We start from the raw sequence: 17954 nt of genomic DNA, 5'->3' as shown, positions 1-17954 counted from the left end.
AACCAGCACAGGCCAGGACAGTCCTGAAACCATGCACTGCCAGGTTGGTACAAAATCTGTGGCCTTTAGTCATGGCAAAAAACATATTTACAAGACTACAGAGGCCGGGACTACAGCATGTCTGGTAAAATTACTGTTCTTGAAGCAGAATTAAATAGATCCTTGCATAAAAAATATCGTATTGCTTTTCTGCATTATGTGAAAAACAGTTAAAATTGTGGGTACAGACAAGTGGCAGATAATTCGGGGTGTATGCATTTGTGTGTGAATTTCTGAAACTGAACTTCTGAACTGGGCACAAACCCACTACAATTGAGAACCTGCATTAGCAGAGCTCACCCCTTCACTTGGTTACAATCACAGAGTGAAAATAGATGTTTTCAATGTTTTTTTTAAGCTACCTCCCAAGCCCTCAAAGCATACCAGAAAATTCTGGAGAGATACAATGTACTCTCTTTCCAGTGGCCAGAATTGCAATTATGGGCAATTCATTCAGTGAAATTACCTCATCAGATAATTACTGCCTGCCCCCCAAAGTAGTATCTATATAAGCTAGAAATAACAGTTAATATAATAAATAATAATGGCCAGTCTTCGCGAACGAAGATTTGGGGAAAGGTCTTTTACCTTTCAAGCCTGTGCCATGGATTTTTTAGGTGAGACACAGCATGCGCTGAACTGAGCCCACCCTTTAATCCTAAGGTTCATCTGCCGGGGCCAAGCAAGCTTGGACCAGGGGTCCCTGGTGGCCTAGTGGTTAGCATGCAGGACTCTCACCGCTGCAACCCGGGTTTGATTCCTCGGTCTCCCGGGCAGATGGAACCCGTTAGCCCTGTGAGGCCATCCATCTATGAGAAGGTCACTCTAAACAAACCTACGTCCTGAGGACCTCACTGCCATTGTCCAAGACCTTTCTTGTAAAAGACCTTTCCCCAGATCTTCGTTCGCGAAGACTGGCCATTATTACCAGAAATAACAGTTAATTCTGTGTTATTTAAACAGATCAACAAAAACACAAGGGTGTTTTTCTCTTTTATTATGAAAGATACAAAAACAGAGTCTAGTAAGCTACCATTACAAACATGAATTTTTTTTGAACCAAATCTCTATTTACATACACAAAATTTCCCAAGTGGAACAATACCAAATGTGAGACACATTAGAATACATCATATATACAAGCTGAGAGATTTAATATTACTGTTATTCTATACATGATTGCTACACAAAAAGTCAATTCCTACCTGTTTTGCACAGATATTTTAAGTTAAGTTTATGAGATTACCCAAGCAAAATAAAGCAGAATATGGGCAAAGTTCAGCTATTTGAATGGTTACTTTATAAATAGAGTACAAAATAATAGAGCTAGGTTTCCAAGTCAGGCTGAATTTTCTGTTGTGTCAAATAGCCCATACTCCAAATTGATGGAAGGAAAAGAATGAAAAGTATTACTGATTTTTATTGACATCAAATATCTCAGAAGTTGAAGATGCACTGGTTTTCAGATCACTGAAAAGTAAGTATTTTAAATTATTTTTTAAAAACTCTTCCCTCAAACAGAAAAGCCAAATAAAATACTTGAGCTTGCTTTGCATGATCAGACATTCTGTTTAAAAACATGAAATACAAGAAGACACGCCACTTTGTATTGTTTTTAACTGGAACCAACTACTGCCTAGTTGGTAAGGCACTTCTTCCTTTAGATCAGTCCATTTCCCTAGATTTTAGTTTAGCTCCATTTGACATAGAGAAGTGATTTCAGCTATGCCACTTATGACAGCAGAAGGGATGTTGTTAAGAACTGTTGCTCTCCAAGCATGGATGGCCTCAACAATACCTTCTGGATTACTTGAACCCAAGTCACAGAGTGAATATATGGCTGCCAGCTGCACACCCCAGGGAACACCTGCAAAAAGTTAACACAAATCAGCTCATAGAAACTTTGATATGCAAGAATGTTTTTGGGAATTCTGAATCTAAAGAAACTATTAGTTCAAGAACTGGAAATAAAACACATCAACACTTGTGATGTCTAAAACCAGAATGTAGCAAGATGACAACCTACACACAAATTCCATAACATTTTATACTAGCACTTTCTAGTCTTCTCAATTCAGCAAGTTTTCAGCATTCAAAGGGCATAAAAGAGTTGAGTATCTAGTGATTTTACTCTTGTTAAGAGTGATCAGACTTATGGAAACAGTCAGGTTTACACTGAGTCTGAAACAGATACAGACATATACCACTTACTTGGAAGAACTTGAGATTGCAAGGAAGAGAAGCTATACAGGTGGCTCAAAACAGCTCCCTGACATCAACCAGTGCTTCACTGCAAAATGTACTTGTCATCCAGAATAACTTAGCAATGTAGATCTCTGCTGCCCTAACTGCCTTGCTTTGTCTCAGTCAAGAATTTGGGCTGTCTTTCTCCCATACAACAATCTTGCTAGCAGTAAGCTTCAGCATGAATTGCTAAGGTAAAAAATTAGCTATTGCTGCTCAAGTTAAGACCACCCTTTAACTTCTCTAATGTAGCTATTGGCTCTTACATGAAACAGTCTAATTCCAAGGTGGCTAAAACCATCTCAGAATTGTTCTCTATCTCAAACAGAAGGTAATACTGTTAATATTTCATTAACTTTAGAAGAGAAAGGGACTCAAACTGAAAACTGTTTGACCTATAATGCACTAGCATAAACTGCAAAAACATGCTGTTTTGACACGTGTGTCTCAATTTGTGTTATATACTGGCATTGGCAAAACTTCGCATTGCAGATATTACACTCAAGTTCCTCAAAATAAACATTACCTTCCTCTTTTGCATGCTGTACAAACAGTCCAATTACAGAACTAATATTCTTCACTGCAGCAAGATATCCTTCCTTCAAACCTATTTGGCCCAATCGACCTGAAAGAAAAAAAGGGTTATTATGTATCTGACTATTTAGACAGTCAACTTCCTAACTTGTAGACTTCCTGATTATTCAAGTATCAATAGTAAATACAAATTTCAATTACAAAAAATAGTCATTCTTGTTACCATGTTGTCTTGGGAACAACAGTTGTCCTATTCCTTTTGTAACTAAAGATCCCAAGGCATTTTTCATCAGATTGATCCAACTCCCACAGGTTTGCAGTTTTTAAGTGTTAAAATCATAAAGAATGCAATTTTTGTTTAACAAACAATATTATATAACTTCCCTGTGGAAAATATTTATTGAAACTCAAACTATATCTATGTACCTCAAATGCCTTCTAGATCCCAAATAAATTAATATAACTTAAAATTACTATGGTATTATGTTGCATATAAAACTTTATTTTTACACACTTTGCGATAAACCATATGGCATGAAGCTGTGTCAGGGGAGGTTTAGGTTAGCTATTAGGAAAAGATTTTTCACTCAGAGAGTGGTTCAAGAAGCATTTTGACAATGCTCAGGCACAAGGTGTGATTCCTGGGGCTGTCTCTCTGCAGGGTCAGGAGTTGGACTTTGATGATCCTAGTGGGTCCATTCCAATTCAGGATTTCTATGATTCTGTATGTAGGTACAGATGATTTAATTTCAAATACATAAAACATGTCAGTATTTGTTATCATGAATCAGAGTAATAACATCTCTCAAGACTTAAGTACCTGATTTCCACAGGCTGATAAACAGAAAATATCTGCATAAAGATGCAGTAAAATGCAAAAATACATCAACTCCCTTTCCAGGCAGTCTGACACTTTCAAAGGACAGTTATACAAAGCAGAAGTTCAACTAAGAATTTGGATTACTTACCAATTAGCCTGAGTGTCAGTGCTATAACACTATCACGAATGGACTGAGCAGTTTCCTGCCCCTTTCTCTTCTTTACCCAATTATCCATAGAGGGCCAAAGCACTTTGCTGTCAAAGACAAATGATTTTGAAAATCTGATAGTGCATGAAGGGATGGTACAGTATTCATACAATAATGAAGGCAAATGGTTCTTTTGTTTACCACATATTTCCATAGCTCCACTTGGATCTTTACTTCACCTTCTAGGGAAACTCATAACACTCCAAGCATCCACAAATCTGAGTAATGTAAAGGTTTTAAACCCAAACAATCAAAGCTAACTTTCGGATGGTATCGTTCCTGTTCAGGATAGGATTCATGTTCATCTTCTATTCATTTCCCTGCAACATTCTGCATCTTTACTGACTGTAGGTAGACTGACTTCATAGATATATATGAAATTGTGTTACTTCCAAATGTCATGCTGAAATGTTCTGTAAGTTTCTTATATGACTAAAAAGTCAGTTTGTATGTTACAAGTAGGATCTGATGCTTGTTTTTAAACATAAAAGTACCCAAGACTTTTTTAATCTTTAAAATGATGCCAATAGACCCAGTTACCTATTAACAGCACAACTCCACACAATCAACTCTGTATGGCTTTAATTAAACTGACATACTGAAGCTAATTTGTACTAATTTAAAAGTATTTCACCAAAAATAACTTCTTTACTATTTGAAAGTAATGGAACTTGTATAAAAGATGACGATGATTGTAAGTTATTTGCATTTATTTATAATCAATTATTATGTTATGTCAGATAAAGAAATGTCCACTATGTTATGAAACCTCTAGAAAATCAGGGCTGTCAGATCAGTGTAGGTGTCAAAATGAAATATTTCAAAGCAGGTTAAGTATGGTAGCAGTCCAGGTACTGGATTATAGGTTCAAAGAAAATTCAAGACATTGAATCTAGCTATTATAATGATTTTAGAATTAAAATCAAACTGAAATCAGGATAGTACACTAACGCATATGGGTACATTTCACTTTCAGCACTGAAGGAGTGCTATTTACATATCAGAAGTTCCACCCTCATTTTTTTCTGATGGGGGGAGAGGAATTCAACAAGTAAGTTTGGAGGAAGACAATCATTTTGCCTCACTGACAGAAAATTCATCTCAAAATCTTTCGCAATCATCCACATAGAGCTATTTTGAAAGCAATTCTTTACTGGAATGGTTCAAACAGGGTTCATTTCTTGGAACAGTACCATAAAATCCTACCTTTCCTCATTGATCATTCATTCTATCTTAAAATAAGGCACACAAACACAAGAGTCTAGGTCTCATCAGGTTAAAACACCCTCATTTCTAAATATGTATCCAATATTTTATTATGTTAAAAGCTAAGTCATAGTGAATTTGGGGGGAAAAAAAATCACCACCAAAACCAAACCACAGAAAAACCACATACAGGAAAACACTTGAAAGACTGCTTGCCACAATACCTTATAACATTGTCATGTGTCCAATCCCACTTCAGGTGAGAGCAGAGTAGATCAACAGCAAATATGTACTGCCAAGCATCTTCACTCAGATCTTCTCCATAGTGCTCACTTAATTGAAATTCTACTTTTGTACATGACTGCATTTCTAAAAGCAGGTTTGAGACCATAATACCAGCATCTGAAGAGGAACTCTGGAATTTTAGAAGGTAATCACCTTAGTGCATAAAAAGTTACCAGCCCAGAACCAAACTCATGTTTTACATATATTTGAAAGTGACTGTACAAAACATCTTACACCATAAATCCAACTTTTGGGTTGAATTAACACAAACAAATAGAGTACAAAACCTTCAAGTATTTGGTATTTTTCCTGACGCTTCTACTAAAAGAGGAGTTGGGAAAAAACCCCCTCAAACAGCAAAAACCACAGACTTCACACCCACTCTCTTATCTCCTACAAGTTGGGGATTTTTGTTTCTCTCAATGCAGCTTTAAGGTCAGAAGAGTATTTTTCCAATGCAAGAAGATAAGACTAATACTTCTCACTTTCTAAATAATTTTAAAATTTGCTGTTTATTCTTCATCAGGGGCTAATTTCCAAGCAAGTACTTTCAATAGCTGAGGTAGTAATAACTAAAAACATGCCATGTGAAACAATTCTGATAATTAAATAGCTAGGGGAAGAAGGAAATTTAAAAACAAACATTCTCTGAATGTCTGAAGTATCAAGAAAAAACCCCTAGGCTTATCACATAAACAGAGAGGCTGCATGGCAGATTTTCTCAGTACCAAAGCTCATATAGTAGGCAAGTTCTGCCATGGTATAAGTCACTAAAATGGTACACTTTGACCAAGAAATAAATACCCATTCTACCCGAGTTTTACTTTCATAAGTAGAATAATTTTCTCATAACAGACTGTTGATCACAATCTACTTAAAATTTTTCCCTGTATTTCCACCTAAGTAAAAAAGAGCTTACAGATAGGATGATGTCATCTCCTATCATCAATACAGAAATTTCTGAGGTCCTTCTCCCCAGCTGCAGCAGCTCTCATATTTCAGAGATCCATAAATAAAGTAGGCAGTGTGAGTGCAGAGAATTAGTATTTCCAAGAACATTTACTAAGACATACTTCTGTGCACCTCTATTGGCATGAAATTTAAAACTGTAAACTAATAGCATGGAGAAAGCAAATTCTTTGCTAAACAGGGACGGCAGTACAGCATAAGTGAATACCAGAGCTTAATGCTACATCACAACTGTGATTTAATAATAAAAAAAAGCAGATACAAATCCACGCCCTCTTAACTCACTCTACTATAAACCTGCACTAAAGCAGGAGGTTTGTGGGGGCTGTAATTCCAGTGATACCATATTAGATTCAGGGCTCATTTCAGATTTAAAAAACAAACAAACAAACAAACAAAAATAAAGGCTATGATGACAGCAGTAAGACTAGCTGCAGTCCTCAAGGCAGTTGTGGAACAGCATGTTAAGACAGGGAACAGGTGAGCTATTGTCATGGTTTAGGAATGGTATTCTCCAGTTTAGTGCTCTCAGTGAAACCATGAGTCAGTGAGGTAAGAAATCAAACAGTAACAGCAGTAATACCAGTGACAGAGGGTAGAAGAAAGAGGCTAATGATTCACACAGAAACAACAATAACTGACTGCTCCCCCCACCATGCTATGCCAAAGCAGAAGGGAGCTCTTCTCCCTGGAAGAGAAGCCCTTCCCCACACCTGGGCAATGACATGAGGTGGTACAGAATATATAGAATAACCAACCTATGGGTCCTAGCCATGCCCCCTTCTGGCTACTGAAAAATCAACCCTGTCGTGGCCGGAACCAGGATAGCTATGAATCAATGATTTTGTTCACTTGATATTTACAAAACTACAGCACTTCAATCAAGCATTAATATGGGGTTTTCAAAAATACAGGGCCCTAGCTTTCAAACAAACACACAAGCCTGTTACACAAACTCCTTCTCCAGAAGCAAAGCACCTCTGGCTCTCCATCTCTATGATATAAATTTGTTCCTAATGATTTCAAGTGTGTCCAATTTTTCCTCTTTGCAGCATCCCTTTCAGGATGGTAATATGTGCCTGCTGAAAACTGATAGAAATTATTTGCCCAAGGGCTCAAAAACTAGAAATCAAATCTCAAAAGTCCTTAACATTGGTCACCCTTCTTCTGCCATCACTTGTTTTGTACTGATCATGCCAACTGCTTATGAAACTAACTGGCTGACTTTTTTTGGTGATAAATGGGTATTTATAGTCTACTTTGCAAAAGGATCATGAGTAAAAAGAGACAGGCTCATCTTGAAATTAATTGTGAGACATTATTACCTATTACACAGGGAACTATGAAAGACAGACAAAACCAATATGTATTAAAAAGACCCAACAACGAAAAACAAAACAAAAAAAACATCACAAAGAACATCAAGGTCACAGTTCCATAGATGGAGGGAATTCCCTAGTCCAAGATCATGCTAGTTAAAGTTTAAAAACAATCTTTACTTTTAATGTTTAGTAGAGAGATTAATATTTAACGGGGAAAACAAGACAAGTATTGTTTTCTAGTAGGGTCTAGACAACTAGAGGAAAAAGGCCTGACGCAGCATTAGTTGTGCAATTGTACAGACTCCATGGGATCTTCACACCCTTCATTAGAAGTAAGCTGCTTTTTTTGATTCAGACAGCAAAGTGACCAATGCAGACAAAACCTGACACTCACAATGAAAGCAGACATTACCTGTTCCCAGTTGAGGTAAGCACTCAAACAGGCCAGCATCTCATTGCTTGCACTCTGCCTGACAACTAATTGCATAGCTTTGTTAACTGCACCTTGGAAGACAAGGATGTCAGGCCATACATTTGTGATAAATAAAATCATTTTTTCTGAGTCTGGAAAGTCTAAGAAAAAAAGAAATAACATATATTATTTTGATTTTTAAAAACAACAAAAAATATATATTCAGTCATTAAAAGCCAGTACAGTCTTCAGCAATATAACTAGGAAAGAAGGCATAGAAGTCACAACAGCAGCCCAAGGAAGGGGAGTTATACTAGCACATCTCAGTCCTGAGACTAAATAGGAAAATAAGACCCAAGGCAAAAAAAACCAACCCAAACCTTAAGCCACCTGCCCCATTGTAATTTCATTCTGTCTCCTTTTATCTTTCTTACTTCACTTTAATTCACTAAGGAGAATGGTCTTGGAGCATTGAAACTGGATTCTTTTAAGATTAAACTGTAAGATGCACTCCAAAAGCCTACCTATATATACCCCAGACACAAGTGAGCACTCTGATCAGTGGATCAAACTAGAACTAGTCCAAAGAAAAAAATAATCCTTGCTAATACCTTGCACTCATACACCTGTGAAATCCACATTAAAAAAAGAAAAAGCCTGCAAAGAACTTTCATACAATTCACATATGATATTCCTTAGCAATTTTCCCAGACTTTGTCAGGGAAATTATACATTATGCATGTTGTAAGTGAGCATATATGAATGATGCATATTAATATCTGTACTTCCATGGACATAAAAATTTGCACTACTCCCATATAATTCAAGAATACTCATCCATTAAAGTAATTCAGTGCAAATATCTGACATATATCAATAAGAGAGAACAGAGTTCCAGGCCATCAAGAGGAAGCCAACAGATGCTTCTGAACACCAAAGCAGAAAGCTTCAAAACAGAATATGAAGATGAAACATGAATGTGTAGACTGTAAGCAATAACAAATATATTGGAATAAGTAAAAAAGTAGATATTACTTTCATGTATGGAATGCAGTACTGGAATACATATGCCTGGAAAAAACAACGAAATGTGAAAAGCTAAATGTGTCTCCCCTCTTCACTTCAGTATAACTTCTACATTTTTTGGAAGAACTTTTTTCAAGAACTAGAGAGCATATCAAAATACATCAAATCACGAAGCTTTAATGAGCATAAAGAATTTAGTGTCTTGGATGAACCTTCTACTCTGAAGCTGCTCATAACATAAGAATTACCTTTTTTCTATCAGAACACGGACTGTAGGTGAACTAGCATTATCTACATGCTTCAACTTGAATTGCCTGCCCAGGAATTTGAAACACTTATAAAATTCACTCAGTGATATAAGAGTAAAAGACTTAAGACTTAAAGTGGCATCAAAAGAAGAAAAGTTTAAAAAAAAAAGAAAAGACTAAGGTAACAGAGGAGGGGTAAAAGACAAAATAACCAAAAAACTGTAATATTTTATTTATTGTCATTTAAGGCAGAATACCTGAAAGAATAACAGAACATAAAGGATGGACAAGTTGTCAAGACAACAGATGATGCAAGTCTAATGAGGTAGTTCTGACTGTTTATAGTCAATTTGTTAATTGTCTAGCTTGTGTTGCTATAATTCTCATGGGAATATGTGAAACTACATGAAAGAGAAAGCCCTAAAACAAGTACATTGTAATGAAATAAAAACAAACGAATTTTTAAAAAACTAAATGACCTTTAAGATGTGCTTACAGCTGTTCACACTCATAAGTATAAAACCACAGAACAATGACAATAGGAATTTATGCAATTCAAGGTATAGAACAGAAAATCATTCAAAAAAATCTGCATTTAGCTACTGAAGTTTCAATCTTACCCAGAAAAAGAAAGGAAAAAAAGGGGAATGTGTAATATTTGCAAGAACACACAAAAAGAAAAAGTAACAAGATACTGCAAAACAAAAGAGTTAACTGTTATTTTAGACTAAGAAAAGATATCTGATGAGTTTCTAACATGGTGCAGTATTAAAACTATTAACATGAAAAAGTAAAAGGAGAATTATAATGGACTGCATGAAGGATAGAAAAACAGATACAAACCCAGGAATCCAAGAAAGAACCCAAGAAAAAACCCAAACAAATAACAATATGACACCCCAGAAAAAAAAAGGTAATAAGGACAGAATGAAATCACAAACCTTTTGAAGATAAAAAACAGAAAAAAGACAAGAATGTTATATGAAAGATAATCACTAATTGAAACAATCACAAGTGTTAGCATTCTGCTCCTCAGTGCTCTCAAATTTTATTTTAACTTGAAACATGGGTACCAGTATACTATTGAGCCCTGCATGTTAATGGTACTTTCAGACTTCTTTCAAAACTAAGACAGGCATATTCAAAATTTTAGGTTTTTTTTTCACAGAAAGAGATGACTTTCTGATGACTAGTGAAAAACATTAGTCTTGAGAAAGGCCTCTTTGACCCTTTGGACCCAGTATCTTCATCAGTGATTCAACACTCTTTGTAGGTAATACTTCTTGTCCTTTAAGTGGTGCTTTTAACAAGCTAGATCAATAAGAAAATCCACTTTCCTGAAAGGAATGGCATAACAGGCATATTCATGATAGTAATACAGTGATAGTATGTATGTATTACCTTTGTTACTGGGAACAAAAGGAAGCAGGGGAGAGGAAGGGAACCAAAATGGAAAAAACCCTCTCAACCAAGCGAGACTTTGAATAATGGGAAGCAAAAAAACTTTAAAGAGGACATGTCGTAAAAATACACGAGTTTTGATCAAGGTATTGTCCAGCTCCAGACACTATTTTAAGCCAATATATGTTTTTAAATCACACTTACTTTATGAATCAGTACTTAATTAAAATAAGAAAATACTAACAGGCAAAAAGGACAAAAGTCCTTAGAATCACATTATCATTTTGGAGATGGTGGGGTAAAAATGAAAGCAAAGAGGATCCTAAGTAAAATATTTCTCTGGAAAAATAAGTAGACTACCAAAAGCCCAGGTCACCACCAAACTATGACACAGATGTGAAGGAACTGTGAGAACAGAAATTTCTTCTAGAACAGCCTATACTTCTGCATTATAGAAAGAAGTTCTAAGGAAAACAACTCTCTCACAGAATTTTTGCTTGTTTTTACAAACATAATAATGCTGGAACACTATGGCAAAGACATACAGCATATTTAAGGTATAAGACCACTAAGCCACACTATACCTTCTTTAAGTAGGCTATAGCAGAAAAGGCGAGCTCTTTCCAAATCTCCCAACTGTTGACAAATTCCTGCATAGACTCGACACAGAGCCTGACTGAAGTTGTAATTTGTGGCATTCTTCTGACCCTTGAGTTTATTGAGAATAACATGCAGCAAGGACTCTGCTAAATGCTATAAGACAAAAAATATTGTTAGACTATTGTATACTTAAGAATATTGACAATATTGTAATAGTATAACAAATAAAAAGGACTACTATCTTATTTGCAAAAATATTATTTGCATACATATGAAAATGCAGAAAACTAAATCAGAGGCAACAAGTGAAAGAAAAAGGAGTGAGGAGCAACTTCCCAGAATAAACATGCCTTAAACAGATGCACAATAGGGCTGCCATTCTTTAAATATAAATTGTTTAGTTATGTGATTTAAAACAATCTTTCTCAAACAAAGAACAAGGAGAGGAATAATAATAGGTAGAGGGAATGAGGAGAGGAATAATGACAGGTAGAGGATAATAACCTAATCAAAGCAAATGCAGCATCCTGACTTAGGTACTCCAGATGCCACAGGAGGACAAACAGCTCACTGTCCAGGTGTCACGCTTACTAGATTAGTTAACAGCAGTCTCTCCCCAGACCACGAGATATTCCTGCCTACAGTAACATGGGACTCAATATGAAATGCAAGGAAAGAGAATATTGGGATTGCGCACACCTTACTACAGGATGTTTAGAGGGAGAGCTAAAAGTGGGGAGTACAATGAGATGCTTAGGAGCCAGGTGCTGGAGAATACACTGTTCAGACTGGGTACCTGCAGACACCAGGTAGTTGTGAGGAACCAGGAGGTCCAAGCCAGCCACTTGAATGACCAGGAGTCTAAGAGTCAGACACATCTGGACCAGCTACTGGAGGAATACATACGTGCTTCTGTGTCTGTAAGTTTGCCAGAGCACAAGACAAGTGCAAAGAACAGAAGCCACCTATTGGATATACTGAGTGCCTACTGTTAGCTACTGGAGGAATCCAGACTGCCTGTATATATATGTATGTATTGTTCACTAACAGGCTTTCACTCCAATTAGTCAGAGAAGGGAATAAGATTAGCTGCATGTTATGTGCATGTGTGTCTATTTGGAGTACATATTTGGCCCTTCTATTAGCTGGACCTGGACCTGGAAACATAAAGCTGCCACAGCCTTGCTTCTAAGAAGTTACAGATTTGGCAACTCCTAACAAAGATGACCTGAGATCTTGGTAGCAACTTCTAAGGAGAACTTAATTATGTACAAAAAATGTAACAGGACAAAATGCTGCCATGTATCAGTTGGTGAATTGCTCTGCTGTAGGCTAGAAATTATCTATGAGAAAAATGGTAACTGAAATTTCTCAGCACTGATGCTAAGCAAGTTCTGGGAAACAAACTATGGGAAGATTTTTCCAATAAAATTCATTTGAATAACCTCATGTAGAATAATAAAGGTATTTTATTTATTATTTATTATTATTCAATGAATTTTATCTTATTGAATTAAAAAAAAAATCATTTTGGAGCAAATCCTTCCACAATTGTTAATACCATCCACTACAAAAAATGCTGCAAAAATAAAGTGGATTATGCATACATTAGAAAAGCATATGTACTACACCCTGAGATTATGTCAGTTGGTTAGATTATGGTGCTAATAATGCCATGGTTATGGGTTCGATCCCTGTACACTTAAGAGTTGGCCTCTATGATCCTTGTGGGTCCCTTCCATCTCAGAACATTATGTGATTCTGTACTTATAAATGCACTTTTGCATCTTGGACACCACTGAACAATAATTTCTTGTGCAGTTCTATATTTTCTTATGTTATACAAATTGAGATGTCTAATAACCTTTCAAGACTATACTCTGGCACTACAGGTTGCCAGAATAATTGAGAATTCAAATACTACATACTTACACTCTTCATCTGCACAGAAGTTATTATTAAACCATAAAATTTAAAATTATGCTACTTACCTTGTTTTTTATACCAAATTCATAGACAACTTCTTTCTCTTCATTTCTCATTATCGGAATCTTTGAGATATTGCCAACATACACGTGACCTTTAATAACTGGTAACAAGTCAAAACAGGATTCAGCAACTTTCTCTAATGCCAAAGAAACTTTCTGGCAGTCAGGATCAATAACCTTCTTTACTAGTAGTGATACTTCTAAACTTGAACTGTGTGATGAATCGCCGATTTCACTGCTTTTACCATGGAAAGCCTTCTGCATTTCAGAGATTGTGTTTTTCGTATTTCTGATAGCAGCAGTATCATTGGGCTCCAGCTTTGGTGGCTCACTGTCCAACCTCAGTCTCTTGGCACTTCTTGGCATAGATACCTGCAATAGTGTCCTTTTTTCAAGATGATTTGATGAACTTGAAAACAATTGCTGATTTCGCATATCTTTGTCTTCATCTTTGCTACTATCGGATTTCAAATTGCTCCCAGTTTTAACAAAAGCAGTTGATGTAGATGCAATTGCTTTGAATCCGCCTACTTGAGACACAGGTCCTGGCAAACTTTGGCTGTCTGAAAAAGCACATCGGTTAAGTTGAATATTGCCTTTCAGAATGTTTAGTGTCCTTGCCCTTGCAGACAGCTCTGGATACATAGTGTCCAATATTTTCACAGAGTTCTCTTGAGGAGCACCTGGACTAGCACTATCAGCTGCAAACAGAGGAAATCTTCCTGGAACAGGAAGCGCGTGCTTTGGAATGGAAGTACAAAATTTCAAAGGTGAGGAGCAAATCCTTCTACCTACTGCCACTTCTGAGGGTGAGGGAGGAGAAAATAAAAGAGCAGATTTTACTGTTGGAGTATCTGTTAATGGAGAAATGAGAGGAAGAACAGGAGTTTCATGTAGTGGGGATATCAAGTCATCAAGAGGGGAGAGCAAAGAGGATTGACCTGTAGAAGATATTACTGGGGACATGGTACCAGCAGTTTTAGGAGGACTGGCAATCAAAGGCAGTAGCAAGGGGGGCAGAGGAGGACCTATCTCTTGCCTAATTTTATTTATCATCTCAGATGAGCATTTTGTTGGCATAGAAGTATCAGCATTTGCAAGAACTGGCTGAGTAACTTCGAGAGTCTTTGCTTTTCTTTTACTTTGAAACAGTCTCTTTGATAGCTTGGTATGCATTACTTGGGCAGCTGTCTTGGTACAAACAGTAGAGATTTCAGATGGTTCTTGCTCTTGGCACTTAAATTTATTGCTCTTTTTGAGAGCACAAGAATCTGACTCCAACATGCATAACTTCTCAAATACTGTCTTTTGTGGCTCAGAGGGCTGCCTAACCTTCTGACAACTGCACCTAACATCAGATAGGGCTGGATTTGGAAGATACTTGAGGAAAATTTTTTTTCTACTACTACTATCTATGATAACATCAGTGTTGTTTTCTCTTATGTTGCAAGAGGCGTGATTATTATTATATTCTTCAAACACTGAGACCCCCATATCAACACTGCGTAGTAGATCTTGTTCCACATTTGACTGCAGTTTTGCAGAATCATTTCCTTCTAAGAAATTGCGAAGTGCTAACACCCTTGTATTTAATTTACTGGTTTTTACAGTCAGCCTGCAATTTTCTGAGAATCTAGTTAACATCTTGCATAGTGGTAACCTATTTTTTGAAGCACTTGGTATCACAGGGCTTTCTTTTGATGTCCCAGCTTTTAACAGACTTTCCTCACTGTCATTGATGCATCCAGCAATGTTAGAATCTATGAGTTCATTATCACCCTCAGTATTTTCAGAGGTTACTAATATAAACTCCCTTTTCCAAGAGGCTGAGTCTTTAGGATAACCCTCCCCAGCCACACTTGACCACTCATTTGCAGTATCTCCAGAGCTGTTTGGTTCGCAGCATGTATCCATATCCACCATAGTGCCTGCTTTTAGATGACTAACTGTAAAAGTATTTCCTGGGTGCCTCATTGAATGAAGTTCACACAGTTGGTAATCAGCATCAACAATTGCACCAGTTTCCAGAGCACCCACTGCAATTCTCTTGGAAGCTCTCAGTTCCTTTCTGAACACGGGACCACATTCAGAACATTTCACATATCTAACTTTTTGTATAGAACAGTCTTTCTCTTCAGAGTCATTGCTCTGCTCTGACATATCAAAATCATTTTTACACCTTTTAAGGGCATTTTCCCCAGACCCCTCAGAACTATTCAGTTCTTTGCTTTTTCCCCCAGCTAATAGTGAACCAGTTCTAGAAGGATCTGTTCTAACCTCCCATGTAGAACTCCTGCATCCTGATTCTTGACAATCAAACTTTTGGAGAAGAAAAGCATTCTTCTTATAAGAGTTTGCATCCAAGATCTGTGATTTAACGGATGCCTGAGGTTCTTTATCTAATGTTTGCTCCTTATCTGGAATTTTCACTTCATTTTTGTGTACATATCCCCTCTCAGGGCAGCGCAGTTCTTTGCACGTGTTGCCTTTTTCAGCAGACAGGATCTCAGCACTCTCTTCCAAGCTTTCGGAAGAACAGTTAAATGTACTACCCATAACACAATTTGTATCTCTCTTGTTTTCCCATGTACAGGAAAAAGCAGCCTTTCCTGTGACATTAGTTTCAACAAAACCAACAACTTTCAGAAGACTGAAATTTAGATCAGGAGGCCTTGTGGATTCCAAGCCAATTCCCACTTGCACAGGAGAATCTGTTTCTTCATTACTTATACAGTGATTCTTCAAGTCCTCTTGAATAGAAAAAGCCAAGCCACTTTTATAATCCATTTCCGAAGCACGCTGGCAGATGATCCCTGAAAAATTATTTTGCTTCACAGCATTCTTTTCACAGTTAAATGAACTGGAGCAAGTCTCAGTCACCATATTTAATTCCCCTTTTATTTCATCACATTTAATATTTTCAGTTATCAAGAACTGATTGAGAGGTTTTGCAAACTGTGCCTGAGAAGTAAGATTACTTTCTACTAACATAGATTCAATAGAATCCCCTCTTGCTAACAGCTCATTGCTTTCCTCTCCAAAATCTTCTGGATTAACTTTGAATTGAGTCTCTTGAGACTCAAACTCCCTGAAGTTTTGAGTTTTGGACTGCTCACATTCTAATGTACTATACAAGTTTTCAGAGTGTTTTATTTCACCTTTCACTTCTGTAAAATCTAACACAGAGGATTCACACTTAGCTACACTGCTTCCTGCATCAATAATGCATGCTCTCTTTGGTAGTGCAAGTATACTTTCCAAGTCTGACTTCCCTTGACATAAATTACTACAATTTTCTTCCTGATGTGGTTTGCTTTTCACATATCCCCCCTTCTTTATGCCTACTAACTTTCCATTTTCTGTACTATGCAGTAACTCTGATGATTCAGCTATTTCTCGAACACTTCCTCTGTTAAATTTCACGGATAGTTCAATAGTTGGAGCTCTGGTTACATTCATGTCTTCACTTTTGAGCTGTTCATCTTTTGGAAAGGCTGACAATAAATTTCTGATTCCTTCAATAGCAGATACAGGTAAGTAATGCTTAGAGACTTTAACAGTCTCTGGTTCACATTCTCTGCCCACTTCATCTTTTATTGTTTGCACATGTCGTTTCTCCAGTATCTCTTCACTGTCATGTTTTATTTCAGAGCACTGAGAGTGTGCAGAGATCTCAATAGCTCCAGCCGTATTAGTTACTTTGATTACATTTTTTGATTCATTTTCAACAACTTCATTCTGCATCAACATACCAGATTTCTCCTCAGAATCTTCATTTTGAAGCACAATGCATTGCTCAGATGGCAAATGAGTAACACTTTGCAGAATAGATACTTTCCTGGGAGTTCCTCGCTCTTCTAATAATCCATCTCTTTCTGCTTTCATTAATTCACCATGCTTTTCATGTTTACCCTCATTATCAACAGCTCTGATTAAGGTTACATTCTCTTTTGTTTGCTCAGTACTTTTTTCCATCTGATTCTGAGGCTTGAAACTTTGTAACATAAAATTAGCTAAAGAACCTCCCTCTTCACTGTATGTGTTCTCACTATCTCCTTTCTGTTCTTTAATGTCTTCCAGTTTGTGTGCTGTTGCTTCAGTTAGTTCTCTGTTCTCAGCTTCCATATTCTCAGAATTCTCCTCCAAACAATCTTTGTTAGTTTCCATGTTTGTAATTAAAGTAGCAGCTTCAGCTTGCTTTATCTCAGCCTCTCTCTCCTCTTTGCTTGACATCTTTGGACTGATATGAATGTTCTTTTTATTCCAACTCAGATTAAGTGAGATTTCTGCATCACGACCATGCTCACATGATTTACTCTGCCTGTTGCACTCCTCATTGAGGCTGACTACATTACAACTCAGAGGCTGAACTTGGTCTTCTTGTAAAATATCTTCTGCTGCAGAAGCACTGCAATCACCTTCTTCATCACTGGAACAAGTGACTTTTCCAAACAACATATCCTTCAATGAAAAAAACCAAAGTTAATAATCTAAACCCTGGTATCAGTTTTAAGATCTCCTTCTGTAAACAAGTGCACTGGTGGCCCTGATGCAGTGGTTTTGAGAGATTAAAGCCAATAACATAAATTACAAATAAATTCATTGTTTTTCACAGCAAATGGAAAGTACCTCTGTTAAAAGTAAAAGAATTC

At 36.8% G+C, this 17954-nt stretch overlaps 1 protein-coding gene across 5 annotated transcripts in view; it reads right to left on the bottom strand.

Moving 5' to 3' along the window:
• Nucleotides 1-1020: 1020 nt before the first annotated feature.
• The window catches only part of ICE1 (interactor of little elongation complex ELL subunit 1), a 40955-nt gene continuing 24021 nt past the window's right edge, over nt 1021-17954 (bottom strand). For all 5 annotated transcript variants that reach the window (XM_027675928.1, XM_027675931.1, XM_027675932.1 and 2 more), the window contains 7 exons: nt 13306-17763; nt 11299-11467; nt 8040-8200; nt 5276-5466; nt 3786-3892; nt 2810-2908; nt 1021-1906 (listed from right to left, as the gene is read on the bottom strand). In XM_027675928.1, coding sequence (XP_027531729.1) covers nt 1725-1906; nt 2810-2908; nt 3786-3892; nt 5276-5466; nt 8040-8200; nt 11299-11467; nt 13306-17763 — 5367 coding nt within the window. In that variant the 3' untranslated portion in view covers nt 1021-1724. The remainder of the gene's footprint in view (nt 1907-2809; nt 2909-3785; nt 3893-5275; nt 5467-8039; nt 8201-11298; nt 11468-13305; nt 17764-17954) is intronic.

The sequence above is a fragment of the Neopelma chrysocephalum genome, unplaced genomic scaffold, assembly GCF_003984885.1.
Source record: "Neopelma chrysocephalum unplaced genomic scaffold, ASM398488v2 Primary Assembly neopelma1_26, whole genome shotgun sequence".
NCBI classification, from domain to species: domain Eukaryota; kingdom Metazoa; phylum Chordata; class Aves; order Passeriformes; family Pipridae; genus Neopelma; species Neopelma chrysocephalum.
This window is presented reverse-complemented; position numbering and strand designations above follow the sequence as displayed.